General features: G+C 38.9%; 1 protein-coding gene across 1 annotated transcript in view; it reads right to left on the bottom strand.

The window, feature by feature from the left end:
* The window catches only part of LOC311616673 (guanylate-binding protein 6-like), a 36,613-nt gene that overhangs the window by 17,941 nt on the left and 380 nt on the right, over window positions 1-18,292 (bottom strand). The window contains exons 2-5 of the mRNA XM_084872342.1: window positions 13,365-13,568; window positions 12,261-12,388; window positions 9,045-9,154; window positions 8,645-8,841 (exon numbers count right to left, since the gene is read on the bottom strand). Of these exons, the coding sequence (XP_084728468.1) occupies window positions 8,645-8,841; window positions 9,045-9,154; window positions 12,261-12,388; window positions 13,365-13,554 (625 nt within the window). The 5' untranslated portion in view covers window positions 13,555-13,568. The remainder of the gene's footprint in view (window positions 1-8,644; window positions 8,842-9,044; window positions 9,155-12,260; window positions 12,389-13,364; window positions 13,569-18,292) is intronic.

Here is an 18,292-nt window from a genome sequence, read left to right as displayed (position 1 = left end):
CTTCAGATTCCTTCAGTGTGCCTCACTGGCAAAAGTACCAAAGGTGTTCCAGTGAACTGCTGCTGGGAGTAAGCGCCTATCCACCACAGGTACAACAGCAAAAGCTGGGTCTCCAACCCCATGACTGCAGAACCCTGGGCACCAGAGTCAAGCCTTTCCAAAGACCTTTTCCCTGAGCGACAACATCCCAACAGATGGTTCCAGGGTGTCCCTGCTGGGCACACGTGATTACAATTCAGGGTGCAAGGCAGCAATGATTAGGATACTCCCCTCCACAGTGGCTGAATTCTAGACACCACAGTTGTGCCTCCAATGCTCGCAGGCCTACATCAAGAGAACCCAAATAGCTCGAGTAGGGAGCTACACTAGATAAACAAGCCCAGGAGAACTGATAGATTACTCCAGCAGCACCATCCCCAAAAGAACCTGGGCAGGAAAGCCATTGCATCTACAATAAAAACAATACGGGAAAACATTGGAAGACAAAAAAAAGCAAAGCCCAAAGTAAAGAGAAAGAGGAATGACCATAAAGGGAGTTAAATGAATTCAAGACTAGCAGCTTATCAGAGATAGAATTCAGACTAATGGTTATAAGGGTGTTTAAATGGCTGAATGACAAATACATACAGCTCAATGACAACTACACACAACTCAATGAGAACTATAAGGAGCTGAATGAGAATGTCACAACATGAAAAGAAAACAAGAATAGATGAAAAATGACATAGCTGCAATAAATAACAAAATGGAAGGTTTAAACAGAAGACTAGAAGAGGCTGAGAACCGCATCAGAAAATTAGAGGACAAGGTAGAAAGAAAAAAAAAAAACACAAACAGAGCAGCATCTAAAAAGAGGACTTAAAAAGCAAGAAGAGAGCCTACGGGAGCTTTTGGAGAACACAAAACAAAATAACATTCATTTAATAAGGATATCAGAAAGAGAGGAAGAGAAGCAAAGTATAGAAAACCTGTTTGAAGAAATAATGACAGGAAACTTCCCTGATATTGGCAAGAAAAAAAACTATCCAAGCCCAAGAAGTCCACAGAGTTCCAAACAAGTTGAACCACAGAATACCCACACCAAGAAAAATCATAATTAAATTGGTGATCACCAACAACAAAATCAGAATCTTAAAGGCTGCAAGAGAAATACAAAAGTTACTTACAAGGGATCTCCTATTAAAATACCTACTGATTTCTCAACAGAAATACACCATGCCAGAACAGAATGGAATGAACTATACAATGTGATGCAAAACAAGGGACTAAATCCAAGAATACTATACCCATCAAGGCTATCATTCAAAATTGAAGGTGGAATCAGAAGCTTCACAGAAAAAAAAGGGCTAAGAGAGTTTATCACTACCAAGCCAGCAATGCAAGAAATGCTAAAGGGATTGTTATAAAAAGAAGAAAGAGAAAGGTAAAAAGAAACTAAAACACTAAGGAAAAACATGACAACAAACAGGTACTTATCAATAATAACATTAAATGTCAATGGATTAAATGCAACAATCAAAAGACATAGGGTAGCTGAATGGATAAGAAAATATGGACCATATATTTGCTGTCTACAAGAGACCCACTTAAGAGCAAAGGATTCACACATATTGAGAATGAATGGATGGAAAAACAATTTTCAGGCAAATGAAAATGAGAAAAAAGCTGGGTTGTGATACTTATGTCAGAAAAAATAGGCCTCAAAGTAAAGGCCATAATAAAAGATAAGGAAGGCCACTACATAATACTATAGGGAGCAATTCAACAAGAAGATATAACTCTGGTAAACATATACGTATCCAATGCAGGAGCACCCAAATACATAAAAAGTCTCCTGAAAGATATCAAGGGAGAGATCAGCATCAATAGAATCATAGTAGGGTACTTTAATACACCACTGACATCACTGGACAAACCCTCTAGACAAAAAAAAAAAAAAAAAAAAAAAAAAAAAAAATCAACAAAGAAACAGCAATTCTAAATGAAACACTGGATCAGATGGAACTAATTGACATCTTCAGAGCATTTCACCTCAAAGCCACAGAATATACGTTCCTCTCAAATGCACATGGGACATTTTCAAAAATAGGCCACATATCGTGTCACAAGTAAAGTCTCCCCAAATTAAAAAGATTGAAATCATATCAAGCATTTTCTCATATCACAATGGCATAGTATTAGAAATAAACTACAATAAAAACATTCCAAAAAATTCAAACACTTAGTAGCTGAATAGCATGATACTAAACAATGATTGATTTATCAATGAGATCAAAGAAGAAATTAAAAATATCCTGGAGACTAATGACAATAAAAACACAACATTGCAAATCCTTTGGGATACAATGGAAGCAGTCCAGAGAGGGAAGTTTATAGCTCTCCGGGGCTACCTCAAAAGACAAGAAAAAAATGGTAATAAATCATCTAAGTCAACAACTCAAAGAATTAGAAAGGGAGAATCAAGAAAAAACCAAGGTGAGTAGAAGGAATAAAATAATAAAGATCAGAGCAAAAATGAATGACTTAGAGACCAAAAAAGCAATTCAAAAGATCAACAAAATCAAGAGCTGGTTCTTCAAAAGGATAAACAAGATTGATGAACCTCTAGACAGGCTCACCAAGAAGCAAAGAGAAAGGACCCAAATAAACAAAATCAGAAATGAAAGAGGTGAAGTAACAACAGCCCCACAAAAATACAAAGGATTGTTAAAAAGAATACTATGAACAACTAGACAACCTGGAGGAAATGGACACATTCCTAAAAAACCACAACCTTCCAAAACTTACTCAGGAAGATTCTAAGCATTTCAATAGGCTGATAACTATAGACGAAATTGAAGCAGTCATCAAAAAGCTTCCAGCAAACAAAAGCCCAGGGCCAGACAGTTTCACAGGGCAGTTTCACCAAACATTCAAGGAAGAAATAAATCATATCCTCCTCAGAATATTCCAGAAAATTCAAGAGGAAGGAACATTACCAAGTTCCTTCTATGAAGCCAGCATCACCCTAATACCAAAACCAGATAAAGATAACACAATGAAAGAGAATTATAGGCCAATATCGTTCAGGAACATATATGCCAAAATCCTCAACAAAATTCTAGCATATAGGATCCAGCAGTACATCAGAAAAATCATAAACCACTATCAGCTAGGATTTATCCTGGGGATGCAAGGATGGTACAATATTTGCAAATCAATAAAGGTGATACATCACATAAACAAATTGAGAAATAAAAACCATATAATGATATAAATTGATGTAGAAAAAGCATTTGACAAAATCCAACACCATTTCTTGATAAAAACTCTCAGCAAGGTGGGAATAGAAGGATTATACCTCAACATAATAAAAGCTATATATGATAAGCCCACAGCCAATATCATACTCAAAAACTTAAACCATTTCCTCTAAGAACAGGAACAAGATGGGGATGCCCACTCTCACCACTCCTGTTCAACATAGTGCTGTAAATACTAGCCATAGTGATCAGTAAAGAAGATTACATAAAAGGAATCCAAATTGGAAAAGAAGAAGAATATTATCTTTATTTGTAGATGATATGATACAGTACAAAGAAAACCCTAAAGACTCCATCAAAAAATTATTAGACTTAATAAATTAATTCTGCAAGGTAGCAGGATACAAAAGCAATGCCAACAAATCTGTGGCATTTCTGTACACCAATAATGAGCTTACAGAAAGAGATACTAAAAAAGCAATCCCATTTACCATTCCACACAAAAAATTAAGATACCTAGGAATAAACTTAACTAAGGAAGTAAAAGACTTATAGATGGAAAACAACACGACACTGAAAAAAGAGATAGAGGAGAAACCAAGATGACACCATAGGGTAGACACCTAAATGCAGCCTACCACAACAATTTTGAATTTAGAGCTGGAAAACAGGGGAAACATCGCCTTGAAGCACCGGATGGCTGATTGAGAGGAGGCTCTACCATCCGGGAAGGAGAGAGAAGGCACTCTGAACCTGGAGAACTGTAAAGGTGCAGAGATCTGTGCATGAGAAAAGGAGGCCACCCGAGTTCACCACTGGCTTACTTGCGGCATGGAAAGGGCGGGCTGAGTTCTTGCCTGGCTTACTCCAGGCACCGAGAGAGGGCGGACAGCTAATAAGCATCTGGATTTCTTGTTCAGGAGGAAAACAGAACTACCCTATTGCTCTGATAGATGGCCCCAGTCAGGGAGAGGCCAGATTGTTAGGCAATGGGCAGAGATCTCTCAGAGGTGTGTGAAGCCAGCGGCCATTACTGAGGGACTCAGGGAAGGGCCGACAAGAAACCAAAGCTTGTGAGCACCAGCTAGAGACTCTGCCCCATCCAAGTGGAACACAAAACCCTTCCCGGAAGCTGGCTTTCTCATTAGGCGCAAACTGGACTCTCCTGAGGAGGGGCTAATCCTAAGCTTGTCTGAGCCTATACCAAAGTGGTGTGTGCGCCTGCAACCAATCTTGTGGGACTCACCAAAGCTTGTCTGTGCCACCCTGAGAGGTTGCCCCATTCAAGAGGAATACAGAAGCCCTCCTAGCTGAGACACAGTTGATCCTCACAGCCAATTGGCTTGGAGATCAATGCTTCCCAGTGATACCATCAACAAGCAAGGCTTAACAACAACATGCACACACAGCCCACAAAGGGCTACACCAACACTGTCCACCTCAGGTGACTGGGAAGGCTGTGCTACTGGGCTCTACCAGAACACCTAGCACACAAAAGGAACCCAAAGAGGACTACTCAAGACACATCATAATTAAAATTCCAAGAGCAAAATACAAATAGAGAATATTAAACACAGGAAAAAAAAGCAAAAAAGAAAAAAAGCAAAAAAAAAAAAAAAAAGCAGGTAGTTACCTATAAAGGAGCACCCATATGATTGTCAGCTGATTTCTCAACAGAAACCATGCAAGCCAGTGGGGAATGGCAAGAAATATTCAAGGTGATGAATAGTAAGAACCTACAGCCAAAAATACTCTACCCAGCAAAGCTATAACTCAGAATTGAAGGCCAGATAAAGAGCTTCACAAATAAAAAAGAAGCCAAAGGAGTTCATCACCACCAAACCAGAATTATATGAATTGCTGAAGGGGGTTCTTTAGTAAGAGGAATAAGATAAAAATAAAAATTATGATCAACAAATCGTAACTATCAACAAGTGAAACTAAAAACCAAGGGAATTATAAAATCTGATGAACAATATTAACTGATGAATATAATAGAATCAGAGATTTGGAAGGGGAGTGGACTGACGATTCTCAGGGTAAAGGGGAGAGGGGGATGCGAAAAGAGACTTGCTCCTGGGAGAGGTGCAGAAAATGTAACTAAGACCTTGTCTATACAAAAAGAAATTGACAGCCAGTTTGAAATGGAATTGCCATGGCCTAGAGCAAAGAATATCCTTACATGATATTATTCTATAATGTCATTACAATTCTCCCCAGATTTGTGTTACCCTCATTACCTATAATAGTACCTCACACATCATAATTAAAATTCCAAGAGCAAAATAATTACCTATAATAGTACCTCATACATCATAATTAAAATTATGATTTCGGAATCAATAAAAAATAATAATCTTTTTGGTGCTTTGAGACAAAGGTAACACATCTCTTGATAGTTGTAAATTACAACAGCATAATGTACAATTATCCTAAACAAACTTACAAAACAATTCTTTGAATGTCTAGCAGTAATTTAAAAATTACATGAAAGGATTTAATCCCTTCCAGTGTATACAGATCCCCCTGGGAATGCATCTGAGCATTTTGTCCTCTCTTTCCCTTTTGGCCAAAAGGGACCCTCTTCTCATGGTCCAGTTTCCCAGAGCTGTTCCCTGAGCTTTCAGTTCATGCCAATGTTGAAGCATCATGTACCATGGATCTGTCTCTTGCCCATTGGGGTGAGCTGGGCCCTGCCTGGAGAATAAACCTGGGTTCCCCAAGATATGTGATCAGTGCCAGGGCCTCTACAGCAGGCAAGGGGATCTCAAGGCAGGTGCTGGGCGTGGAGGCCACAGGGGCATAGGCTATCAAGAAGACAGAACTGGCCAAGACCAGTTTGGCTCAGTGGATAGAGCATTTGCCTGCGGACTGAAAGGTTCCAGGTTCGATTCCTGTCAAAGGCATGTACATTGGTTGCGGGAACATTCCCGGTAGGTGGCGTGCAGGAGGCAGTTGGTCGATGTTTCTCTCTCATCAATGTTTCTAGCTCTCTATCCCTCTCTCTTATTTAAAAAAAAAAAAAAAAAGGAAAAAAAAAGGAGAGAACTGAACTTCACATCACTCTGCTTGGCCCTGGAGGATGGCTGGTTACCCAGAGACGGGTAAGATTCCTCAGAGATGGAACAACCTAAGACAGGCATAGTCACAGAGGGGCCAGCAGGAGAGACCTTGGGTGTCAAAAAGGTGGGGCACAGACCTTTACCCCGCCACCCAGGCGGACCTGAACCTACACCCCTTCTGAGGGAGGTCTCCTGCCCCCATGGCTGCTTCACTTCCCATACACAGCTCAAATTGGGACCCAGGTAACAGACAGAGACTTGGCCAACAGCAGCTTCCTCTCACTGCAACAAGACTTGTTTAAGATGTCTTGTACCCATGGTGTGGGGAAGTGGGTTTTTGATATCCAAATCCAGCCTAGTACCAGGAATACTCAGGGCCTACTCAAAAAGGAAAATAATCCCTTCCACTAATATACACAGGGTAAAATAAAATTGTTGTTAGAGTGTTGAGTTTGACAATAGAATAGTAGTAAAGTTTTCAGAGTAATTTAAATTGGCTAGTTGAAATAATCAAATATTCTAGAAAAAAAATTGATTGTACTGCACAAAAAGCTGTTTCTAAAGTGTTCACAAAAAATTTTATTGGCAGCTTATCTCATGATAAAATTGCATAACATGTAATGAACCTAAAGCAGTCATATTTTAGAGCAAATAATTAAAATGTAAAAGCTATCAAGACTACATTATAAAAATTCCAAAAGCCTCCTAATATTAAATTAAAAAAGGGCATGATAGTAGAAGAATATCATGTAAGGAAAAATATCCTGTGAGTAAATTACATCTATAAAATTTGTACTTTAGAAAATTCACTTTCATTTGTAATGGTAACAGCAGGAAACCATAACATGAAACACGCACATGGTGTCAAAACAAGCCAGAGGAAAGTCATTTGGGCAAAAAATGAAAAAGGATTCCAAGTCAAATTTATAGAAAATATTCCTTTATTAACATTTGATCGAGGATATGTTTGTATATTTTCAGAAAGCAACTCTGAGACCATGTGGATTCCTGCAACAGAGAAGAATTCACATGACTGCTCCAGCCATGATGACAAAAGAGAAGCAGTCCAGAGATGGAAGAAACTGACAACACCTTGCCATACTAACAGACAGAAGCTGTGCATCACTGAAGGATGCCCAGGACCAATTCAGAGACGGTCAGACCTGCGACACCACCATTTGTCCACCAACAAGATCTGAAATACCGTGGCTGACATGTACACATAAGGAACTGTATGAAATTGAAATTGGGACTCAAAAGAACTGTTGGCCTAGAAAGGAACTCACTATAGACTGATTCATTTGCCTCTCAGCATAACCATTATGGCTTGTCTCATTTTTGGTTCTTATAAGTGTATTTCTTGTATCACATGATCTCACGAATCTAGGGGAAATAATGAGCAACATAAACTGAAGAACAAAAACAGACCCAGAGAAAAGGAAGCATCAATCAGACTGTCAAACCTCAGAGGGAAGATAAGGGAAAGTGGGAGAAAGGAGAAGAGATCAACCAAAGGACTTGTATGCATGCATATAAGCCTAACCAGTGGTCATAAACAATAGGAGGGTGGGGGCATATGTGGGGAGGGGTTTGGGATGAGAATGGGGGAGAGAAGACAATTATGTGATACCATAATCACTAAAGGAATTTTTTAAAATAATAAATAAATAAAATAATGCTTTATGTTAAATTATTATATCTATTGGATTCAGTTCATTGGTCATTTATTTTTTAAAAAAAATAAAATGCATTACAATGGGGGGAAAATCTTTTATATAGAAATTAATATTGTACTCTGATAATTATCAAAAATTACACCAATGGGTAGATTAAAAAGACAAAATATACTACTTCAGGTTTATGAGACCATAGTCATTCTTCTAAATAACATAGGAATAAAGATATTACAAAATTATATGCCATTTTAGAAGAATTATGTCTAATTACATGAAAGACATTTTTTTTCATTAATGGGCTTTTCTTTGTAAATTTATGCCAATCAAATACTAATTAGATCAGCTGTTTTCCTCAAAACAGAAAATCAGAAGGCAAAATAATAAAAATAAGTGCCTGCTTTTTAGAAGATGTTAGCACCACCATTTTAAAAGTTACAATTGGATTCTAAATTACAATGTATAAAGAACAATTGGTTATGAATAGTTTTACTCTAATTTAGGCTCCACTTTTCTTATGTGAACTTAAACTCCAGTCCATAGAGCTTTTCAACTCATTCCCAGCCACCATTTCTGCAGACTTCAAGTACAAATGCAACTCCAGACATGATGTTTAGTACCTCTCACCCTGCATTGGACCATCCACTGCCCAGCCATGCTTTGTTACCTGGAATCAGCTTCAAGGCATTCTCCAGGTATTGATCTTCTGTGATAGGGAGACCATTTAACTTCAGCTCCAGGGTGAAATCCCGTACGGTCCAGATAAAGTCTGGAAAGAAACTCACAAACTCTGTTGAATCTTCTACTCCATCTGGTGTAAGGGAGGACTTTGCCCTGATGAGTTCTGTAAGCTCTGTCACATAACTAGAACCTGGCTAAGGAAAATAAACTTTCTACCCACAATTCCCATATTTCTCTCATTAAAAAATAGTATTACAAACACTCTCTTTTACTCTGGTTCCTTTGAGTCCACCAAAGGCAACTAAGTGAGAGGAAAAGAGAAATTGACTGGATCTCCATTCCCACAGCCTCCATGACACATGGAGGTTTGATTCCTAAAAGGATACTGCAGCTGCTCCAGGGCCTGGTGGTTGATGGTATTCATGCTATTGTAGACAAAGCTGCTACATAGCAGCACAGCCAGAGCAAAGATCCACGAGTCATTCTTAGGGTCACTCTGGAAGTACATTAGGGCAAGACTGTCAGTGATTTACTCTATAGAAATCCATTCAGACGCTAAGTCTAACAGTCCTTCCTTTTATTTCAGATAATGTACTCACCATGCAAACAAGTAAGTTTGAAGATGGAAATAAATATGCATATGAGCTTTACAATTACAAAAACATTACTTGTGAATGTGATTTTTGTCATCACAAGGATTTCTTTTTAATGAATTGGATGAAATAACTAACATATAAAGTAATTTAGGGCAGCACCTGGTATGCTATTATGTTAAACTAGAGGCCCAGTGAACAAAATTCATGCACAGAGGGTGGTGTTCCTCAGCCCAGCCTGCACCCTCTCCAATCTGGGATCCCTCTCACAATGCAGCACTGTTGGCTCCCAACTGCTCACCTGCCTGCCTTCCTGATTGCCCCTAACTGCTTCTGCCTCCCAGCCTAATCACCCCCTAACTACTCCCATGCCATCCTGTTTGCCCCTCATTATCCTCCCCTTCAGGCCTGGTCACTCCTAACTGCCCTCTCCTGCAGGGTTGATCATCCCCAACGGCCCACCTTTGCAGGCCTGATGCTCCCCAACTGCCCTACCTTGCTTGCCTGATCACACACAAGGACCCTTCCCTGCTGGCCATCTTGTGCTGGTCATTTTGTGTCCATATAGGGACAGGATCTTTGACATCAAGGGGGCAGCCATATTGTTTGTTAGAGTGACGGTCAATCTGCATATTAATCTTTTATTAAATAGGCTAGAGACCTGGTGCATGGGTGGGGGCCAGCTGGTTTGCCCTGAAGGGTGTCCCGGATCAGGGTGGGGGTTCCCTTTTGGCTTGGGGTGGCCTGAGCAAGGTGCCTGTGGTGGTTGGTTGGCCGGAAATGCCCCCTGGTGACCCAAGTGGATGCCCTGGTATCTGGAATTTAATTACCTTCTACAATTGAAACTTTGTAGCCTGGAGCAGAGCCAAGACTTTTACTTGCTCAGTGGCAGCAGCCACTTCTGTTTGGATTTGTTTATCTTCTATATTGAAACTTTGTGGCCTTCAGCGGAGGCTTAGGCTGGCAAGGGAAGGCAGAAAGCTTGGCTTCTTCTATTGCCTGGGAAACCCAAGCCTTCCTCTTGCTCTCTGTGCCTGCAGCCATCTTGGTTGGTGTTAATTTGCATGCTTGCTCTGAATGGCTGGTAGGTGTGGCTGCTGGGCATGGCTGGTGGATGTAGCAGAGTGATAGTTAATTTGTTTATTGCTCTTTTATTATGTAGGATGAACGGATTAGTACATATTTATTCTGCATATATTTGTTGGTCATGGGCTATATAAAATACACTATAGTTAAATAACTGGTGATATATCCAAGAAGTGTTTATGATAAACTGCTGAATATGTCGACTATTGTAAAAATTGAAATCAGTTTAAAATGACAAATATTATTTAAGATGACTATTTCAAAACCATGATGAACAGATATAGCAAGGAATATAACACAGAAAATATATGTAGGTTGCTTCATCAAAGTAATGTATATAAGCATTGTTACCTGTAGCTCTAATAGTAAATTAAGGCGTTTGGGGGAGGGAGAGATAATATCAACCAAAGAACTTATATACAAATATGCACAAAACATGGACACTGACAATAGTATGCTGAAGGTCTGTAGAGGGGATAAATGTGAAGAAGATTTGGTCAATAGGATGGGAAGAAGGAAAAAATATGTAATACTTTCAATGATGAATATAAATTTTAAGAAGTATTAAATTAAAATTTACAAGTCTAGCATATAAGAACAAGAGCTCTGAAAGTTGGAAAATTTTACATAACATAAAGTCTTTCTCAGCATCTTGATTGAAAATTAAAGTCTTAGCAAAGTGTGAATTTGAATAAATGAAGGTATCCTGTATGGAGAGACCCACAGAAACAAAAGGAAGACATGGTCACATACAGGAGTCTGGCAAAGAGATGAAAGGCCTTAATTTGTTTGAATAAATACAGCAGATCTAAATAACAGCATAATACAGAATTTTCATTCTATTATAAACACTATCTAAAATTTCACCAGAGCAAAAGTGAAAAATACCTAGAAAAATATGGAGGGAAATGTTGATTTGTACATTTATACTCCAAGCCCCAATTAAAAAAAATGATTACAATAAGAAGTGGCACTTATGACAAACAATAGGTATACAGACAGCAAGACTGATATATACATAAAAATAAACACAAAATTTCTAACTCTTCTTTGGGTAGAAATAGGAAGTTGTAGACATTTAGATACTATCTACATTATAAAAGCCTAAGTGACCATTACAGCTGAATGATCAGAATGACTGGCCCCTATGATGCACACTGACCACCAAGGATCAGACGCTCAATGTAAGAGCTGTCCTCTGGTGGACAGTTCGCTCCCACAGGGGAAGTGCTGCTTAATCAAAAGACGGGCTCACAGCTGGCGAATGCAGCAGCAGTGACAGAAGCCTTTCTTGCCTCTGCAGTAGCTCTAAGGAGCAGCAAGCTAAGCAGTAAGAAGCAATGGCAATGGTAAGAAGCAAAGGGTCCCAGACTGCAAAAGGGACACTACCCCAGTGCATGAATTTTGTGCACCAGGCCTCTTCTATCAAAATAAGTCTCAAACTAAAGAAGAAAATGAGAAATCATTCAATTCATCCTTTAGTAGAAAACTAAAATATCTAAGACACATCTTAAAATGTTGTAGACAAACACATGCTTTTATAGAACCATCTCATTCAGAGCTATCTCAAAGTCTTCCAGAAAGTCTTCCAGAATGCTTGGTGAGTACTTGATGAACTTCACCAGAGAACTGCAGACTTTTTTAGGGCAGGGCTTTTGCATGGGTATCTACAGTACTAACTTAAAGACCCAGGAATATGGTGTTAAGCAATTGAATCAAATTAGTCAGGGATTGCTGAGAAATAGAAAAAATTTACTCAATGTACCATGATGCCTTACCTAGAAATAGGAATCAAACAAATGAGCATTTGCCTGATATGTAATTGGATTTCTAGATTTCACAAATAGATCAAGCAGTTAATTAAAGAGTTCATTATGAAAATATCCAGGTTGAATACATTTTATTTGTCACTCTCTGCCTTACCTTCTCCACATCTCCCAGGCCCTCGGTGTCTAGAAGGACCAGAGTGCAACCAGGCTTATAGGGGTGAGGCACACACCACATCCAGATGCCCTTGGTTTCAGACTGCACCGTAGAGCCCAGAGGGAAACCTATAAATGAAGGGGAGACCGAACCCACAGTGACAATAGACAAACTAAGCAGCCAAGGGACTACAGAATCAGACTTTTGGAATGGAAGTACACCAGAATAGAAGATGGTGCTTTCTCTATTTTGTAAGAATTCTTTACTTTGTATGTCATCTATTCAAAGGAGGAGATGAATGTTAACTGTGAAAATGATACCCAGCAAGAGCTCAAAATGGAGGTGAAGTGCATCCATGAATCAGACATAATAAATGTCACTGAATACCACAATAAGATCATTTTAAAGAATGGTCCAGTAAAGGCCAAATAAAAGTGGATAGAAGAGAGACATCTAAAGAAAAAGAAATTCAGATAATATTTTTCCAATCAAAATTATAAAAATAAAAATGGCAAATGGTGTGGGAGAGGTTAACAACAATGGGATGTGAACTCACAAAAATCTTTAAACATGATGATAGATATGCAATTATCTTTATATGTTCATAGGAAAAGCAAAATTTGATAGAGAGAGTAAAACATATTATGTGCAAGAGAGAGGGCATAATTTCAACATCTCTGTCTTGGCACTGGTATAAAAAAAAATAATAAAAATAATAATAAAAAAAAAGCCAATGCATTACTAGAAGGAATTTTCCTTAACATAAGTAAAACTATAAATATGGCAATAGAATATATTAAAGTAATGATTTAGTGAAGAAAATTAGACTTAGAAGTTTGTTTTATTGAGAGGAGTTTAGTTCTCTCTTCATGTAATCAGGGAAGAAAACTAATGAGTTGAGATTTAGTTAGAGTAACAAAATTGGCCCTGGCATGAGATAACACCAATTAAGGTCATAATTTATCAGAAAGAATTAGAATTAGAAGGTTGTTTATTGAAAGGAATTAAGCTCTTTTTTTTTTCTCATGTGACTAGTGAAGAAAATTAAGAAACTGTGATATAGCTAGAGTCAAAGAATTGTCCTCTGCCTGAGACACCACTCACCGTGATTCTGTCCTGCAAGCCGATTCATCAAGTAGGATTTTCCTGTACGATACAGTCCTACAATGGCCACAACCACCACTGGCTGAGAAATCTGGTCAAGAATCTCTAGAGCTTTCTGATTCACTGACAGATGCTCATTGATGTTTTCCACCAGGCAAATGGGGGCCATCATGTTGGGTCTAGATGCCATAGCAACCTGCAAACCTAGAAGAACATCCCAGTAGAAATAAGATTACAATGCTATTCTCTGAAGCAGAGTTGTACAAAGCACCCACCATCTCAGAGCAGTATGAGTGTTCTACTTTGTTCCTGTCATAGTAAGCATAAGCCAGGACCTGCAATGAAAAATTGATCTATAATACTTTTGGCTCTATACTTGCACTGAATCTCTGCAAGGGCCAAAGTGTTCCCAATGCTGTGAGGGCCTCTGACTGAATGTTATTGCTGGCGCTGGGCAGCAAAATCTTACAATGCTGTAGAGTAGTGGCTCTACCCTATGCCAGAATCACCACTGAGAAGCAAAGCCATCACCTCATGTGAATATCCTCTCCCCAAATATAAGGCTTAACCAGCTTCTAAGAGGATAGTGAGAGGCAGATACTGAGGAAGGACCTGCCTGGGACCAGAGCAACCTGGGGACAAAGTTGAGGTATTTTAAGCCACAGGTTTCATGCATCTCTCTGTTTTGTGGTCCTAGTTGTTGAGAACAGCAATAAAACTTGTGATGAGTATGACTAGTATGCATCACAATCTGAGCTTTTAGGTTGATGATTTGGTTTGACATATGACAGACCAATAAAATGTAATATCTATGGTACTAAAGGGACTGTAGGAGTTTGGGGCTCCAGAATAAAAACAGCTTTTGATTTTTCTCCTTTCTTATAAGTTTTCAAAATCATTTAGGCTTTAAAGTTTAACAGTCATTCCCTGTTTAGAGAAACTGAGTGGTGTGATATCTAGTTTGTTTTTCAAAATGAAGTGTGCATCAAAATTTAAAAATAAATTGATGCTATCAGCCAATAAAAAGTGTATATTAATAAAACTGTCAATAAGTAATAACAAGAACTCCTCCCAATTTTTGCATTCTCCATGTCCTGTTAAAAATATCCTTGTGATTGAAAAAAAAAATCAACAACTTATGTAAGACTCTAGAGGAAATTAGAGTGATATAGCTACAATAAAAAAAATTAAAAAAAAAACACTATGGAAAGTTTCAATAGTAGACTAGAAGAAGCAGAGTTGTGAATTAGTGAATTAGAAGATAGGGCAGCAAAACACACCCAAAGTATTGAAGATAAAAATTAAAGGCAAGGAGGAGAGCCTAAGAGAGTTTTGGGACAACATGAAACAAAGCAGCATATAAATGATAGGGGTGCCAGAACAACAAGAAGAGGAACAAGGGTTCAGCAATCCTGAGAAAGAAGAACAAACTAGGAGGGCTCTCAATACCAGATATCAAGCTATATTACAAAGCCACCGTTCTCAAAATGGCCTTGTACTGGCACAAGAACAGACATATAAACCAATGGAATAGAATAGAGAACACAGAAATTTACCCAGACCACTATGCTAAATTAATATTTGTTTGACAAAGGAGCCAAGAACATACAATGGAGTCAAGATAGTCATTTCAATAAATTGTGTTGGGAAAATTGGACAGAATAATGCAAAAAAATTAAACTAGACCACCAAATTATACCGTACACAAAAATAAATGCAAAATAGATAAAGGACTTAAACATAAGATGGGAAATCATAAAATGTTAGAGAAATCCATAGGTAGCAAAATGTCAGACATATGGCCACGCATTATCTTCACAGATGCAACTCTTAGGGCAATGGAAACTAAAGGGAAAGTAAACAAATGGGACTACATCAAAATAAAAAGCTTCTGCATAGCAAAAGAAACCATCAATAAAACAACAACAAAGCCCACTGCATGGGAGAACATATTTGCCAATGTTATCACCAATAAGGGTTTAATATCCAACATTTACAGGGAACTCATACAACTCAGCAAAGGGAAGATACACAATCCAAAAAAAAAATGGGCATCAGACCTAAATAGAAACATTTTGAAAGAGGGCATACAGGACGCCAGGAGATATATGAAAATATGCTCAAAGTCACTAATCATCTGAGTGATGCAATTCAAAATGACAATGAGATATTATCTCACACCTGTCAGAATGGCTATCATCAACAAATCAAGAAATGACAAATGCTGGCAAGGATGCAGAGAAAAAAGAACCTTCATGTACTGCTGGTAGGAATGCAGACTGGTGGAGCCACTGTAAAGAATAGTATGGAGTTTTCTCAAAAAACTAAAAATGGAACTCCGATTTGAACCAGTAATTCCACTTCTAGGAATATATTCCAAGAAAACGGAAACATCAAACAGAAAAGATATATGCAACCCTATGTTCATAGCAGCACAATTTACAATAGCTAAGATTTGGAAACAGCCTAAGTGCCCATCAGCCGATGAGTGGATTAAAAAACTGTGGTACAGCTACACAATGGAACACTATGACGCTTTTTAAAAGAAGGAATTTTTATCATTTATAACAACATGGATGGAACTGGAGGGCAATATACTAAGCAAGATAAACCTGTTGAGAAAGTTAAATAACACATGACCTCATTCATATGTAGGATATAATGATCAACATAATTTGATGAACAAGAATACATGGATAGAGACAAATGGTAGGGGAAGGAGTGTTAGAGAGCAACCAAAGGACTTGTATGCATGCATATTAGCATAACCAATGGACACAGACACTAGGGCGGTGGGGGCATGCCTGGGTTGAAGGGATGGGGGAAAGGGTCAATTGAGGGAAAAGGAGACATATGTAAAACTTTAGGGAAAAATGTGGTACATCTACACAATGGAATTCTATGCTGCTGTAAAAAGGAAGGAACTCCTACCATTTACAACAGCATGGATGGACCTGGAGAGCATTATGCTAAGCAAAATAAGTCAGTCAGGGAAAGATAAATATAACATGATCTCAATCATTTGTGGAATATAATGAGCAACATAAACTGATGAACAAAAATAGATCTAGAGACAGAGAAGCATTGATCAGACCATCAAGCCTCAGAGGGAACGTAGGGGACAGAGGGTGTAAGAGGAAGAGATCAATCAAAAGACTGTAGGCATGCATATAAGCCTAACCAATGGACACAGACAACAGGTGGGTGAGGGCATGAGTGTGGGGGTGAGGAGATGGCAATTGGAGGAAAAGGACACATAGTAATACCTTAAACAATAAAGAAAAAAGTTAAATAAAACAAACTATAAATAAATAAAAACTATGCATGTGAAAATATCAAGTGGGTCTGCATAATTCCTGGACATGTCTGACCTATGACTTTGTTAGGGCAGAGAAAGTAATTCTTATATTCAAGGAAGTGCTGTGCTGGTCCTTCCTAATTTTCAGAACATACCAAGAATGAAGCTGAGCCAGGCAGTGTTCTAAGCAAGTTTGGGCCTGAGCAGTGAATTACAGCCTTGTCAGAGGACAGCATGCTCTTTATCTAACCTTTAAGGATGAGACTGGGAGCTGGGGGTGAGGCCACAATCATAATGCAGCCCATCTGTGTCTGGCTCCTTCTCTCTCTCTCTCTCTCTCTCTCTCTCTCTCTCTCTCTCTCTCTCTCTCTCTCTCTCTCTCTCTCTCTTCCTCCCTTCCTTCCTTCCTTCCTCCCTCTTTCTCTTTTTCCAATGAATAAAGGCACTGCAGAGTTCTCTGAGTCAAGTCTGCTCTTGAGGGGAAAAAAAATTAACAAAAAATTTAAAATTTTAAATGCTGTGTATGCAGTGAATCTAAGGTGGAATTAGAATAAGACCATAAGTCCAAACTAGTGCACACTACAATGAGGAACACTGAACTCATGCATGAAGAAGCTGTCTCCATGCCCCACCGCATCCCTTTAAGCAGCCAGGAGAACACCTGAATCTCTCATCTCGCCATGCACCCACATGCTCTGCTCCACCATCGACTATCCCAGTTAGGAGAAGTCCTACTAAACTGTCACCTCACAACTACCACTGCCCCTGATGGGGAAGCTAAAGCCAGCAGCTGAGCCCTACAGTCCAGGCTACCAGGCTACTGGTGTCCCTACCTCTCCATTCCTCAGTCCATTCTGAATCAAAAAGTGAGAGGTTTAAGCTCAGGACCAAGTTGCTTACAAAAGAAAGTTGAATTCCCACTTCTGTCCCACAGATCCTTGGTCAGAGTGTCCCAGAACAAGCTCCCAGGTCCTTCTCCCTCCTCCTTGCTCCCTCTTCTCCTCCCACTTTTCTGTTGCTAGTTTACAGAAGTTAAAAAAAAAAAAGCTGAGGAATTTTGTTTTCATTCTTACAGAGGACTCAGCAAAACAACTGAACCTAAAAACAATAATTGATGTAAATTTTTGGTAGGGTTTAAACATTTGTAAACTACAGAATAAAAGCCTGGCTTAGACCTTACAGATAGTTTTAATAGTTGAATAAAATATGTTAAAATGAAGTATTTCATCTAAATACCACTTTATAGAATATCTGGGATACTAAATACAGTTAATGCAATAAAGTATGTTTTCATGTTTAAATTGTATGTTAAGGATCATCTTCCCTCTGTTCTTTCAATGTCCCACAGACACCAGGGAAATGTCTGAGATGGAGAGGAGAAGATGGAGGAAGTGACTGCAACCAGAGCTTTTTAGGATAGGACAGGTTTCGTTCCTCAGTTAGAGAAAGGACTTCAGCCCCTCCAAGCAGGTGATAGAGGGTGGAGACCCCTCCTTCTCCTGGTCAGGGCTCTTTGTGCAGCCTGGGAGGGTGCCCAAAAAGGAGCTGGGCATCACAGGAACAAGCTGTGCCTGCTGCCCTGCAGCAGCCTTCCATCCAAACAGCTTATAGCCCTAGAGGCCCACCCTTC

The sequence above is a fragment of the Pipistrellus hanaki genome, assembly GCF_964339955.1.
Source record: "Pipistrellus hanaki genome assembly, chromosome: 2".
Taxonomy (NCBI): Eukaryota; Metazoa; Chordata; class Mammalia; order Chiroptera; family Vespertilionidae; genus Pipistrellus; species Pipistrellus hanaki.
This window is presented reverse-complemented; position numbering and strand designations above follow the sequence as displayed.